This window comes from Ovis canadensis, chromosome 7 (assembly GCF_042477335.2).
Source record: "Ovis canadensis isolate MfBH-ARS-UI-01 breed Bighorn chromosome 7, ARS-UI_OviCan_v2, whole genome shotgun sequence".
In the NCBI taxonomy this organism is placed as follows: Eukaryota; Metazoa; Chordata; class Mammalia; order Artiodactyla; family Bovidae; genus Ovis; species Ovis canadensis.
The window spans coordinates 20,352,441-20,367,694 of record NC_091251.1 but is presented as its reverse complement, the minus strand read 5'-3'; the positions used below and the strand labels follow the sequence as shown (position 1 = coordinate 20,367,694).

Sequence of the window (15,254 nt, the reverse complement as noted above, 5' to 3'; positions counted from 1 at the left end):
GAGGACTCATTTTCTGTGTCTGAACAAGGCACTACCAAACACAGCCTTGAAAGTGTCTCGAGGTCCTGTGTGAGATTCTCACCTTAGCAAGAGTTATAAACCTAAGAAAATACTTTTCTACACTTGCATGCATGCTAAGTCACTTCAGTCATGTTTGACTCTTTGCGACCCTATGGACTGTAGCCCACCAGGCTCCTCTGTCCATGGGGATCCTCCAGGCCAGAATACTGCAATGGGTTGCCATTTCCTTTTCCAGAGGATCTTTCCAATCCAGAGATTGATCTGGGTCTCTTTCATTGCTAATGCTGCTGCTGCTAAGTTGCTTCAGTCGTGTCTGACTCTGTGTGACCCCATAGACGGCAGCCCACCAGGCTCCCCCGTCCCTGGGATTCTCCAGTCAAGAACACTGGAGTGGGTTGCCATTTGCTTCTCCAGTGCATACAAGTGAAAAGTGAAAGTGAAGTTGTTCAGTCGTATCCAACTCGTAGCGACCCCATGGACTGCAGCCTACCAGGCTCCTCTGTCCATGGGGTTCTCCAGGCAAGAGTACTGCAGTGGGTTGCCATTTCCTTTTCTGCTGGGAGCCAGCACGGGAGATCCCACCCATGACAAAGGTCATGAGGAAGAGGCCTGACAGACAAAGGTAGAGTCAGGACTTGAGGGACCCCCTGGACCTGCTCGAGCATCTACCCCAAAACCAGAATCTGCCCGTCCTGCTATTTTTCACCAACTCCTCTGTTACCAATGGGGTACTGTCCCCGACCACCTTTCTCTGAAGAAAATTAACTTAGAGCTCTAGTTTATAAGTCTCCTGGGCATGTAATTGGAGTGTTTCAATTCAAACCCCTCTGATAGCTTTCTAATTTGCCTGTCAGGTTTATCCGGACTTTTTCAACTACGCATGTGATTGTTTATAGCCTCCCAGCTGGGAGAGGCACAGGAAGCTTAAAATATTCTAGGAATGTAGAGCCTTTCGGAGTTAAAAATCATTAGAATAGAACTGGTTAAGGGTTTCATTGTTGAGCCAATACTTGCTGCCAAGTTTTCATATCTTTTATTTGTTGATATAGTTGGTATATAGAAAAAACAGGTAGTAGCCCTGGCATTAGCAACATTAGATCTTTGAGTTAAGCACTTTCTTTGTTATAACCCACTGCACCTTTGTGCTATAGGAATGTAACTTTATTTAGTATTTTGAGGGTGATGCAGATTAAAGAAAAAACACTTCAAGGGAAAATGAGTTTTTTGGTTGATTAACATTTATCAAGGAAAAAAGCCATAAAATGTTAACAGGCCTCCTGGCCAGAAGACAATGTAAATCACCTGAGACCTTTTGTATGCAGAAAGAAAGAAAGCCTGGTATCAGTAAGGGTCAGGACTGCTGCCCTTGCTTGACTCTGCATCTTCCATTATGTAAAACTTAGGGTATATAAGCTCCTTTTGAAAATAAGGTTACGGGTCTTGCACAAGCTTGGCCTCCCCATGTCGTACCTTCTTTCTCTCTTTATCTTTTTTTTCAGGCTAATTCCCTGGAGCACAGGGGTCCTCTGAGTTCACTTTCCTGCCTGGGCTTCTAAGACCCACTCGAGAAGGTGCCTAAGGTGGGGGCAACTTCTGCTATTCGAGAGGGCACCTGAGGCCTACATGAACAGTGTAAGTCTCTTGTCTGAGGCTTTATTGGCTTTCTCCATAAACCAAGGAATATCAGCCTCTTTTCTCTCCTCTATTCTCTTAACTGCAAATTCTTTCCTAATCTCTCTCTGTATCTATATATCTCTCTCGCCTCGCCGTCCACAATTTGGATACCCTGGATACTTTTCCAGGAGATCTTTCCAATCCAGGGATTGATCTGGGTCTCTTTCATTGCAGGCAGATTCTTTATCATCTGAGCCACCAGGGAACCACTTATGAGTAGCAGTATATAACAAATAACACTGATCATGATGACAATGGATAAACAGTAACTTGCACTCACTAGTATCCATTATAGATGGGGACCATTCTATAAGAAAGTGCAAAATCCTTTCAGGCATTTCATATATCTGACATCTAAATGATGACCCAGTGGGAATAAAATGGAGAAGCTTAAGGATGAACCGAAGGAAAAAAATAAAATCCACACTCACCCACCATTTCCTTGTAAATGAGCAAATACTAGCAAAAGGAAAAAATACGATGACTAACACAACAGAGCTCCACAGGCTTTCCATATGAGTATTAGTCTCCAGCACTAAAGATATCAACTTTCGATACTGTTGTAGTTTACCCAACAGGTCTGTCTTTTCCCTCCCCACATTTCTGAGAGTTCCCTTTGGTGTCTGCTATGGTTAGACTAGAAAGATTACCTTTCTAACACACTTGGGGAGCTCTGAAGAAGACCAAAATGTCAGCTTCACTCAACAGATGCTTATGAAGTACAAACTATGTACAAAACCTGTGGCAGGCACTATAGGGAGATTGGAAGGGACGAGATGCAGCCATTATGTCAAGGAGCTTTCAGCCCATTGTGCTAAGTCGCTTCATTTGTGTCTGACTCTCTGCGATCCCATGAACTGTAGCTCACCAGGTTCCTCGGTCCATGGAGTTTTCCAGGCAAGAACACTTGTGCCACCTGGGAAGCCTTTCAGCTCTTTATAGAAGATGGAAAAAAGCTCAAATAGGGTATAAGAGCAGAGCATGGGAAAAGTCATAAAATTAGAGGTTGTACATAAGAGTGGAAGTAACAGAGTTCCAAGGAAGGAGTAGACAGAAACCCTTAGCGATGGAGCACCTGGCTTGGGACAGGCTCACAGGGGCTCTGCAAATGCAGAGCAGGTGCCTTCATTGTGTGTGTGTTTCTCTGCTTTACGGATGAAGAGAAAGGGGCTTGGCTAGGAAGAGTCACACAGATTATTTTTGGCTCCAAGGCTATGTTCCTTTAACCACATCATGTTAGTTCTCAGAAGAGATGACATTGGCTGGGGTGGGAGAAGCATGGGACTAGTTCACAGAAGCATCATCCCTGGCAGGGATGGCTTGGGAGCTCCAGGGCTGTGCTAGCTGGAGATGGGTGACAGGCACTGTGTTCCTAGTGGTGAGACAAGTATGCTTACGCCGCAGATAAACCAGAAAGAACAGAGTGTGTCCGGATCCAGCTTGGCTGAAGTGCAAAATGCAAGGAGGACTATAGCTAGAGCTAAGAGCAGAACACCACGTTGAGGGTAATGCAGATGAGAACAGAGGACAATTGTAGGGAGCGCATGATAAACGTAAGGACATTTTAGAACAATCTGGAAACACTGTATGCCCAGAGCCAATGCCAACCCTGCATCACTCTTGTGAGAGTCGGGCAAAAGAACCTTTCTGGGAAAACAGAGTCCCAAGGGCAGAAGCCGTGGTAAATGGGTAGCGACCTTGTAAGAATTCAGCCAGGTGGCCCTGTGTAGCACCCGTGTACTACGAAGAAGCTGTAAGACCATAAGGGAGAGCTATAGTGTTTCTTCAAGTTGAAAACCCGCCCACTTGGGCTTCCAAGAACCTGGTTAAAAGCTAGCATGGAAACTGAAATGAGGCTGCGGGAGAGCTGCTTGGGACCAACGCCACAATCCATATAAGAACCAAAGGGGCTCAAGAAACTCCTGTTGGTATTGGGTCATCCAGGTGACCTGGCAAGCGCTAAAATTTGTGATTTTATTTTAAAATAAAATTTTAAAAGTCTTTCATACAGAATATTTGCACTCTAAAGCCTATTCATGCCCCCAGTTGAAAATCACAGGTATAAAAGTGGTTCTCAAATGGGGTGTGGGTCCATTTCCTTAATGGGTCATTTATAAATTGAGATAGAGGAAGAGAGGATATTTAATAATCAAAGTGGGTGATCTGGAGGGAGGGGGTACTGTCATTTAGAGGGAGGTGGCAGGGATGCTCTGTGTCTTGAAAATGATCTCATCAACAAGTCCTGTTAGACCGTTAGGCTTCATTAGGAAGAGACCAACTCTGCCTTCTCTAACGCTGAGAAAGCAGGAAAGCCTAGTTAGAAAAGAATGAATGAGGATGGCAAAGACAGAGCAAGACCAATTTGGAGGTCATTTCAAAAGCAAAAGTGAAATGTCTAAACGAAGTGGTCACTGGGAAATGGAAACGTTATGCAGAGGTATGGTGCACACACACTGGCCACTGTCTGGGAAGAAGTGAGCAGGCTATGCATAGCTCCAGGGCGTCTCACAAAGGCAGAGAAAAACTCACGTTAACTGGAGGTGTCTAAGCTTGGAGGAGAGGATGGCGCCACTAACATAAGCAGCAGAGGTCAAAATAAATTACCTTGGAAATAGACTTTAAGGAGTTATAGAAACCAAGTCGTGGAGAAGGAAATGGCAACCCTTTATATACTGGAGTATAAAATGGTATACACCATTTTATACTCTAGTACCCTTGCCTGGAAAATCCCATAGATGGAGGAGTGTGCTAGACTATGCTAGACAGTCTATGGGGTCACAAAGAGTCGGACATGACTGAAAAAGAAAAAGAAGAAAGAAAGAAGAAAAAGAAGAAAAGAAAAAGAAAAAGAAACCAAGTCGTCAAATTAAGTTGCATAAGAACATCAGTTTTTCCAAGATGACCGAGAACAAGGAAAGGCCACTGTTCTACTAGGGCTTCCCTGGAGGCTGTTCTGCTACTTTGGGGCCATTCTCTACATGGACAAGTGGTCAAATACCATTTTAAAAAAATCTAGCAAGTCTTTATCTCTCCTGTACGACTGTACATCACTCAAGAGAATTACCTACTTCAGCAGTTCCAGAACCAGTAAGTGCTTTTGTCGAGATCTATGCAGACATCTCCCCCTGGTGGTCACAAGAATCCAAGATGGAAATTCACTCGTTTTAACTTGGGCTTTTGTCTTAACCTCTAATTGGCCTCACATCCAGAATGGCAGGGTTCACTCTGGTGACATCCACCTCTGTATGAGAGTGTTCCTTTCCCTCGGTCCCTTTTGCTTAAGCAAAGGAAGCTGCTTGAAGAGAGTCTGAGCCCTTGATCATCCATAGCTGCTCACTTATAAGTAAAATGAGGGCTTCCCTGGTAGCGCGGCTGGTAAAGAATCTGCCTGCACCGTGGGAGACCTGGGTTCGATCCCTGGGTCGGGATGATCCACTGGAGAAGGAAATGGCAACCCACTCCAGTGTTTTTGCCCGGAGAATCCCATGGAAGAAGGAGCCTGGCAGGCTACAGTCCATGGGGTTGCAAAGAGTCAGACACGACTGAGCGACTTCTCTTTCTAACTGGGCTCTTTATTCTGGCCCTTGGACTGCAGGGAGGTCAAAAGGAAATCAGTCCTGGATATTCATTGGAAGGACTGATGCTGAAGCTGAAGCTCCAATCCTCTGGCCATCCATGCAAAGAACTGACTCATTGGAAAAGATCCTGATGCTGGGAAAGACTGAAGGTGGGAGGAGAAGGGGAAGACAGAGGATGAGATGGTTGGACGGCATCACTGACTCGATGGACATGAGTTTGAGTGAGCTCCGGGAGTTGGTGATGGACAGGGAAGCCTGGCGTGCTGCAGTTCATGGGGTCACAAAGAGTCGGACACGACTGAGTGACTGACCTGACTGATGATTCTGGCCCTTGGTTTTCTCTCTATACCTGCTGTAGTGTTTTTGATTCTATCAACTATACTATCAAGTAGCTTATTTCAGGAATAAGAAATAAAAGACACTAAGTTGAGATTGTTACCCACTGTCACGAGCCACTGGGGTCTCTGCAGTCCTTTGGTTTAACCATCAGAAGAATGAGGTTTGAAGCTCAACTGCCCAACTTTGGGTCCACAAATCCAGATTCAGTTTCCTCACCAGTAAACTAAGAAACCGGTCTGGACGATTATTAAGGCTGCTTCCAACTCTTCCACATTCTGTTATTTTCTAAAGAAGCCCAAGGGAAGGTAGGCATTCAACATTTATTTTACATAAGCCTATCAATTTTTGCTAATAATATATGCCGTAAGAAACTGCCACGGGATGCTCCTTCTTAGACTCTGTTCCTCTAAAAGGAAAACTGGGAAGAAGTATTCAAATATCTGAAGGACTCTTAGAACAAAGTAGACTAGCTTTTAAGAAAATGAGCATGGCAAAAAAAAAAAAAAAGTAAGCATGGCTATATGGCTTTCTTCAGGAAGGAATAAATCGTTCATCTGTGAGGTCTGCCAAACACACATCTCTGCATTGAAAGGAAGTTTGGAAAATGTCCCCTTACCGTTCCACGTATGTCTCGTCCAGATTGTTAAAGCCTATTGTTGGGCTTCTAAGTTGATTCTGCACAGACACAAGATCGTTGCTCTCCAAGGCCTGGTTGAGTAAAGCTACAGCAGATAGCATTTCCACCGCAATCAAGAGCTCCTCATGGGCCAAGTAGTTCTGTTAGGAAACATATGGTAATATAAGCTCCCCAAATTCACACACCCCGTGTATGTGATGGGGCTTCAGAAGGTTCACTTCAAAGAGTACAGAAAAGTCAGAGATTGTGAGAACCCGGGACGAAGAGGGCTGCCTGGTCATCTATTTTTCATTGGCTTTTAAGAACAGGTCAGTGGCTTCTAGACTTTCCTTAGATGCTCGTCTGGGGAACTGAGTTACTTACAACCCTTGGTTATGACTCCATGAACATCTGCACGGCTGCAGCCTCCTCCTGCCTGCAGCTATACTGGCTGCCAACAGGCTTAGTCTTACCAAATAATTAAGCCACCGGTTGGATAACATCGTTACTGTCTCTAAGTGCAAAGCAAGACATTAGTATAACTAATGACTTAAAGTTTGAACTAAGGGTAAGGAAAAGAGGGGAGAATTTTACCTAAAGATGATAACCCTGGAAAAGTAAATCAAAGTCATTAAGCAATATTGATTTTAATTTTTAAAAAGTTAGTTTAAGTCACATTTTTATAAATGGGTAGAAATTTTAAACATACTCTAGGGTCTAGATATTTGAAGAAATGTGAGGCAAACCTTAATGAAAAGCAGGTAAGGATTAGGTTTATTTAAAAAATACATCTCAGGTTACAGAAAGCCCCTTTCACCATTCTTTTCCTTTTAACCATTTTATACTGACTTGGCCCAGCTTCAAAAGAGTTATTTCTTCCATCCTATTGAAGGAACATAGAGGAAGCATGAAAATAAATTTTTTAAAACCCTGATATCTATCCTTACATTTAGGACATTGTATATTTTGTATGTATAATATTTATGCCAAAATGCACTATAGCTTTCTGGTTCTCCATGGAAATTTCACAGTGAATTAATTTTAGATTAACAAAGCACAATTTTATGTTCCAAAGCAAATGGGAAAGAAGGGTTTCTATAGGGAACATGTAAGTTTTATCCAAAGATCTTACATTAACTGTGAGTTTAACATAGAAGGAAGGTATCAAATTACAAGTAAAGAGCAGAATGGAATCATTTGAGATTCACCACAAACACCTAAAGTGGTATACAGCCAAAAAGATGAGGACAAATAAAGAAGAAACGGATGAATGTGCTAGAGTGTATACAGCATTAGGCCTCAGAGAAACGGGGACAATATTAACAAGAGAGCCTATAGGCAGTTTAAAGAAATAACTTATTTTTCTTTTATTACAAAACAGAGTTGAACACTGAGCAACACCAGAGTTAGGAGCACTGAATCTCCATGCAATCCAAAATCGCCATATAACTGTTGTTGTTTAGTCCCTAAGTCATGTCCGACTCTTTGCGGCCCTGTGGACTGTAGCCCACCAGGCTCCTCTGCCCCATGTAAGTTGGTCCTCCATATGCTCATCCTTCTGTATCCTAGTTTCTGCATCCTTGGATTCAGCCAACTGTGTATCATATCGTACTACAGTATTTACTATTGAAAAAAACTCACATATAAGTGGTATGCACAGTTCATCCTGCAATAGCTCTTTATAAAGCACTGTAAGTCTTAATAAGCAAGGATAAGGAAACCAACCTCACTACCCAAGGCCTCTTGTGACACACACTTTCGTTAATTTTTAATTCATGCAAACATTTACAGAGACTTTGGTTTTGTAAACTATTTTCCTTTTCCGATTGTAAAAAACAGGATAATGCTATACATTTCAATCTCATTTCTTCCATTTAATAGCAGGGTGTGCAGTCTGTTACTAGTTAAACATACGGTTTGTTTCCTTTTTACAGTACTATAGATAATACTGTGAAACATCCCTGTACATTTGTGAGTTGCCTGTTTATGCTTTATGCTTTCCTCCTCTTGTTTTTTGGGAGAGCACTACTGTTTTTGATTTTAAGATCCAATGTCCTTCCATGTTTTTTCAGAACTTTAATGTTTAAATGATTTTTTACACATAACCTTTCATACTGGAAATTTATTCTATTGTGTGTAGTGAGGTAATGTTTTCTTTCCCAAATGGTTAAATGCTTCTCAGGATTTCATTTCTGTCCCCAAGGCTCTGAAATATTAGCTCTTTCATACATTAAGTTATTGGCACTGCCTTTAGTCTTTTTCACTCTGTTGCGTTGTTTAGGTTAATCCTGTACTAGTACCTATGCTTTTATTTACTGTAACCTTATATGATTTTACTGCTTAATCCCATTAACATAGTAAGAGCAGACACTGAGAAAAATCAAAGCCATGGTGCTAATGCTCTTGGTTGCAAATTTCTGGAAATCTAAATCAAGAAAGTTAGATGTTTTTTAAAAATTTCAGTCTGTTATTAAATTATACCAAGGTTTTCAAAAATCACACGGAAAATAAGAATGACTAGTTTTCAGTGTGCATTTGTGTAGAGCCCTGACTGCATGTCCTAACTATGCTCTCAGATTCTTTAAGGAGATGAAAGGCAGGAGTTAGAGAGGAAGGTGGTGTGGAATCGGCACAGGGGAGCCAATGAGACCAGCGACTGGGCCAAGCTGAGGACACTGCTCTCCCACTCGCCTTTCCTCAGCAGCACTCCTCGCTGCGAGGACTCAGAATTAACGTCTCTGTAACCGAGTCTCCTCTGACTTACCATGGCATTCTGCTTCTGGAGGTTGAAAAGTTCATTCTGATACATCGCAGCCGCAAAGGGGTAGACAATGGGCAGCTGGGCCTCTGGTCTCTGCAGTGCAAGCAGCGTGCTCTCAGGATCACCCTCCCGAATAACAGCGTTGATGTGGTCCACTGCAGCCAGCCCTGCGGTCGGAGTAACACTTCATCAGAACCTGTGCCTTTCCCACTGCAGCCTGACCCCACCAGCCCACACCTCCGAGGGCTAGAGCCTAAGCAGTCATCTTCCATGAACTCTGAAAAGCTGCATTTGGATGGTAAGCAAAGCGCTGGATACGGTAGCTTGTAATTGGAAAATAGTCTAATCCTTGGAGCTAGTCCCTAAAAGAACCTCAGCACTGATAAAGCCAGAGTTATAAGGTCATTCCTGCCTAGCATGACTTCCCTGCAAGATTCTTCCTTTCAGGACCAGCACTGGAACCATTTCTCCCATGAAGTCCTCACAGGGCTTCTGTTCCTGAGAATTTCACACCTCGGGCATTGTTATGGTATTTAGGACTGGGCCATGTGAATCCCACAGGCACTGCTCTTTAATGCTCTTTGTGTGTTAGTTCTGCCTCCCCAAGGAGATTAAAGATATGTGAAGACCAGAAGCAAGGCTGGCCCTACCGCTGTTTATCTTCCCGGTGAATGAGCACCACGGGACCCCACAAGAGGCACTCGGACACACTGCTGTTTGATCTAGAGCAATCATTAAGTCTCCAAATAGTCTCCCTCATCTCTTGTGTTTTGTAAAGTGTGGATTTTAGGCGAACATAACTTCAGATACGTTTTTTGAAATATTACAACCAAAAGTCATATGAGTATATAATTCTGCATTGAAATGGTGGTCCCCACGTGTTAGTATGGTTCCAAGAACTCCAGTGGATGCCTGAAACCAAGATAGAACCGAACCCTGCAAGTACTGTTTTTCTCCCCCCCTATATATACACATCTGTGATAAAGTTTAATTTATAAGTTAGGCATAGTAAGAGGTGAGCAACAATAACTGCCATTTCCTTCTCCAGGGGATCTTCCCAACCCAGGGATTGAACCTGGGTCTTCCAGATTGCAGACAGATGCTTTACCATCTGAGCCACTAGAGTGATCCTAATAATATTCTTAGGACTTCCTTATTTTTTACTGGTAGAGTGTACCTCTTAACATCTTAACTATTTCGCCCATCCCATCCATCTCCCCTTCTGGCAAAAATTAGCTTGTTCTCTGTGCCTATGACTCTGTTTCAGTTTTATTTATTGTTATTTTACAATTTTTCTTGTTTCTTGAAATAGTTGTGTATTGCTATATACTTCTATCTTGGAGCTGCTTTTGCTATGACCCATAAGTTTTGGCAAGTTGGGCTTCCATTTTCATTCATCTCAAGCTATTTTTTGATGTCTTCATCGACGCATTGGCTTTTCACTTAAAGAAGGCACTTAATAGCTTCTCTTTGGCATCTCTGAATTGCTAGCATCACTGCTCTCGGGCTTTGGGGCCATTATTAAGTAAAGCAAGGATGGCATGAACACAAGGACTATAACACCAGACGGTCTGGTGACTGAGATGGCTACTAAGTGACTGAAGGGTGGGGCCTCCCGGACAAAGTGTCGATCCACGTGCCAAGGGGGTGGCGTGAGAGTTCACCATGCTACTTGGAACAGCACGTAACTGAAAAGACAGGCGATATTCCTGGAAATTTCCATCTCACATTTTCAGACTGCAATTGACAGTAGGGAACTGAAATTTCCGTTAAGAAAACTGTGGATAAGTGGGGAGTGGGGGTGGGGGAGAACTACTGTATCGTTTGACCTAAAAAATAAAAAAAGCCCTCATCACAGAGACGCCTTGGTTTACACTACCTGATCCAATCAGAAGCTCTGTGATGTCTCTATGAGTTACAACACTCAGGTTATAAAGACCTGACGTTTAGTGACCACGTGGAGGGTACTTGGAACAGTAAATTCAGAATAGTTTCAAGAAAACAGAAATGGAATTGTGACCAAATGGAAGAATGAGTGGTGGACTCTGCTACCAGGCAACAGAAACTGGACGGAACCAGTGGGGTTTTGCCTTACAGAGAAGGGTTCAGGTTAGTAGAGGCAACACAGACCCAGACATTTCTAGAGTTTTCAAGGATTAGTCTGTCTCCCTAACACATGACTAGACTACAGCTAAGATTATTCTAACCCTTTTTAACAGGTGGGAATTTATCTTCTCTACCTATATTCGCACAGAGCCAAGCTCAATAGCTTTTCTACTGAGATACCTCATTCAAGAACAGGAAATACTTACAACTAATGCAGTCTTTCATGCCACACCCCAGAAAACTTCTACTTTTAGAATAAGTTAGAACGATACCCTAAGAACCCAAACACTTTTTTCTATTCTTAGAACTAGTGTGATACATGAAAGAATTCCAGAAAAGAAAGTCAGTGTTTGGTTGTCATGTCTGACGCTCTGTTAAGGTTATCCAAGGCCTTTTGGTTGTGTCTCTAATTATCCTGAATAGAACTGTACTTCACCTTTGAAAACTCTATTATATAAGTTTGGAAAACTGGATGGTAAAATATTACAGAAAAAATATATCCTTTAAGGGTGGGAGGTGGGAGGGGGATTCAGGATTGGGAGCTTGTATACACCCATGGTAGATTCATGTCAATGTATGGCAAAACCAATACAGTATTGTAAAGTAAAATTAAAAAAATAAAAATTAAAAAAAAATATATATCCTTTAAAACACTCTTAATGAACGATTTCTTCTAAAAAAAGAAATATAAAGTAAGCTTAACCACTCTTTTACACGCTGCATTTAACAGAGTCTCAAGCCCTAATCTTAACAGAATATATGTAATGAATGGAAAGCATGTACCAAACTCCAAGTTAAATGACTGCAGTCCAAACAAACCTGAAGCCTCTGAAAACAGACCTGGTGCTACTATCAGCAAAGCTGTCACTTTCTGCCATTACCATGGGCTGCTACAAATGGAGACACCTTAACAGTTTAATACAACAAGCTCAATGACTGGGGGAAAGCTTGTCAAGCAGTTACACGGACATATTTTAAAGCAAACCATTGTCTCATTGTCATGTCACTGGCTAAAATAGGCTTTGGAGAATTTTTTCAAGACTAATACTAGATATTTCACGTTCTATGCATTTAAAGCCATGAAACACTGCAATGTCTTTCATAATTTTAGCTGGTTATGCATTAGTGAAAGTCACCTCATGCTTTTTACTTCAAAGTGGAAAAAAAGCATAGTCAATTTGGCATCAAATGTGTGGTCAGGAAATTGTGTCATTCAATCAAGTAATGAAAAATTTATATAAGGTATTATATTTAACATGGAAAAGAAATCTATTCTAGTGGTTATAAACATTTCAAAAATAAAGGATGGCATAGAGCTATGGAACCATTTCCCCACTAAGCTTATGAACCTCAGATATCTCGCTAGCAATATTAGCTTCTTCCTACAATCCATTTCTGTCAAGCATAATGAAATTCTCAGCTTTCAAACAGAGCAGAAAGAGAAACTTGAAATTGTACTTCATGTATCATCACCAACATGTTCAAAATTGAATAAGAATAAAAATAGGAACACACATCTCAAAATGTCAAGGTGTTCCTTAAAAAAAGTAATCCTAGTGGTCTCGGTACTTGTAAGTGGAGGTAAATTCTCAAATCCACTCAGTGGTTAACTCCTAGACATATCTATCAATTTTCTCTGGGCCTCCTTGTTTGAAGCCTGTAATATATGTCTCTACCAGCAACTTAGAGGAAAACTCTTGAGTAATACCTATAGACGCGCATTTCCTTGAAGGCGCTAAGAGCCATAAAGAACATTCAAGGCTCATCTAGGAGGTTACACTGAGGGTTTAGGACTACTGGAATTAGTGGACACTCCAAGTTTAAACTCGGCAGAAGTTTACATGCCTTATTAAATGGACTAACTGGTCTTTGAAGTATTCCTTTTCAGGGTATATGTGGGTTATTTAGGTTGACCTTGGGGACATAAATGTCAAAGAGAATTCCTTACTGCCTCAAGTAAAAATAACTTTTATTAGAGAAACAAAAAGACTAATAAAGCGACTACTGTATCTACACTTGCACATGCTTATTTCAATCACCCCAGATTTTTGTTCTTTAGAGTCACATAACTGAACTAGGTGCCAAGGAGAATTGTCCTGTGTGACTCCATGGAGTCTCAGGGGCATGGGATTCAAACCTGCACGATGTGATTTATAGGTCTGCCACATCTTACTCACTTGCACCAAAGCTACACAAGCGGTAGCAGAACCATTCTTACACACTGCAGACTAATAATTCAGAGGTTAAAAAAAAGCAGAGGTGTCAATACAGCTTTACAATCCCAATAAAATGTCATCATATAATCCCGTGCAAGAAATGAATATCGTTAACTCATAATCTTTACTAAAAGAACTTTAAGGTTAGCCCAATAAGGGATAGGTTCAAAAAATGACACTGTACCTGTGATGAAACAGGAAGGTACAGTCCACCTAGCTTCAAGATGTTTTGAGATACTTTGCATGCACTGGGGACAAGATGCCCAGAAAAGCTCCATGGAAAACTAGCAGATGATGCACCAGAATCAAGAGCAACACTTTACCTGGATCTGTCATCATATAAGGCACTTTTACAAGGATATGTGTTAAGCGTTTTGCTGAGATTCAGATAAGAAAAATTTGCATCTTACAGAAGTATCCATTTCCTTCATATGATCCATTACTCACTGTTGACTTTATTGATATTGCCTTGGATTTCTGCTTGTGTCAGCAATTCTTCATATGCATCTCTTTCTTCTTCTGAGATACAGTTATTCTGCAAAACAAAGGCTCCATTGATTCTTGAGGTTCAGTGTTTCCAAAGCTTGGTATTCAAAAGCAAAAACTTAAAGAGTGCTAAAAACCATTTGTTAATAGTCATGTGAACTCGATACAAGCATTTAAGAGTGCCTGCTCTGTGCAGAGCACCAGGGTTAGCTATGCCAGCAAGGGTTACAAAAATGAACAACAGACCCAGTGACTCTCTGTAAAGGCCTAATTGTCTAATGTGGAAAACATTAGGTTGGACCACTTGATAGTGCCTTTTTTTGTAGATCAAAACCAGCTGAATATTGGCCATTTGATTCAGTCTAACAGAAAAATCAAGCACATAAATAACAAATATAGCAGAACAAAATATATTCTAGGGAAGAACATGGGTGGAAAGAAAAATTTTTTTAAGAGACAACAACTGAGGAGGGCCTGGAAGAGAGAGCTTCCCTGGCGGCTCAGGTGGTAAAGACTCTGCCTGTAGCGCAAGAGACCTGGGCTTGATGCCTGGGTCAAGAAGATCCCCTGGAGAAGAGAATGGCTACCCACTCTGGTATTATTGCCTGGAGAATCCCATGGACAGAGGAGCCTGGCGGACTACAGTCCATGAGGTCAGATATGACTGAGTGACTTTCATCATCATCATGGAGGAAGAGAGTAATGTCCAAGGCGGAGAAGAGTAGGATGTAGACAACAGGATTTGATCACAACGGTGAGAAAGCTTGGTGTGTCAGGGCTACAGTCAGAGTGCGTGTCCTGGGTTAGCCAGAAAGATGGGGAGGTAGGTTGGGTATGCTGGAACCTTTTGAGGCCAACAGAAGGACCTGTGCTTGACTCAGTAGGCAGCAGAGAATCAGGGGAGGTTTCTGGTGGAATGACATCAGATCTGTAGCTAAAGATCAATTTTGCAACCTGGAACTCGGGAGAGGGGTTGGTTGAAAAATGATAGGAAGCCAGGGAACCCAAGGGGAAGAGCCCTGAGACAAGGCCAGGAGGGGCAGGGCTGAAGCAGGAGTGGTGGCCTGAGGAGGAGGGCGGACGGAGGTCAGCCCAGCAAGAAAAGGCAGCACAGGGCAGCGATGCCCAGGACACAGAGGGCATACAGAGAGTTCTGAAACAGTGTGGGGGTCATTCCAAAGGGAAGTCAGTACAAGGCACGCTTCCGGGAAGGGTAGGGTAGGGACGAGCATCTTCCTGATGGGGTGGGATGAGGGCATCAAGCTGGCAGCTTGAGTTCTTCAACAAGCAGATGAGCTCAATGGAGGAAGTGCAGAGAGAAGAGTGATTCAACGGCAGATGTTGAGGGCTCTCCACGTTTAGGGGGCGGAACAAGCAGAGACGTGAAGAGATTCAGAGGACGTCCACAGCAGCAGAGAGGCCCAGAAAGCGTGGGTCGGGGGTGGCGAAGCAGGCAA

General features: G+C 42.4%; 1 protein-coding gene across 1 annotated transcript in view; it reads right to left on the bottom strand.

Annotated features, from left to right (window-relative positions):
• The window catches only part of IQGAP2 (IQ motif containing GTPase activating protein 2), a 307,479-nt gene that overhangs the window by 102,760 nt on the left and 189,465 nt on the right, over positions 1-15,254 (bottom strand). The window contains exons 9-11 of the mRNA XM_069595343.1: positions 13,759-13,846; positions 8,993-9,156; positions 6,229-6,389 (exon numbers count right to left, since the gene is read on the bottom strand). Coding sequence (XP_069451444.1) covers positions 6,229-6,389; positions 8,993-9,156; positions 13,759-13,846 — 413 coding nt within the window. The remainder of the gene's footprint in view (positions 1-6,228; positions 6,390-8,992; positions 9,157-13,758; positions 13,847-15,254) is intronic.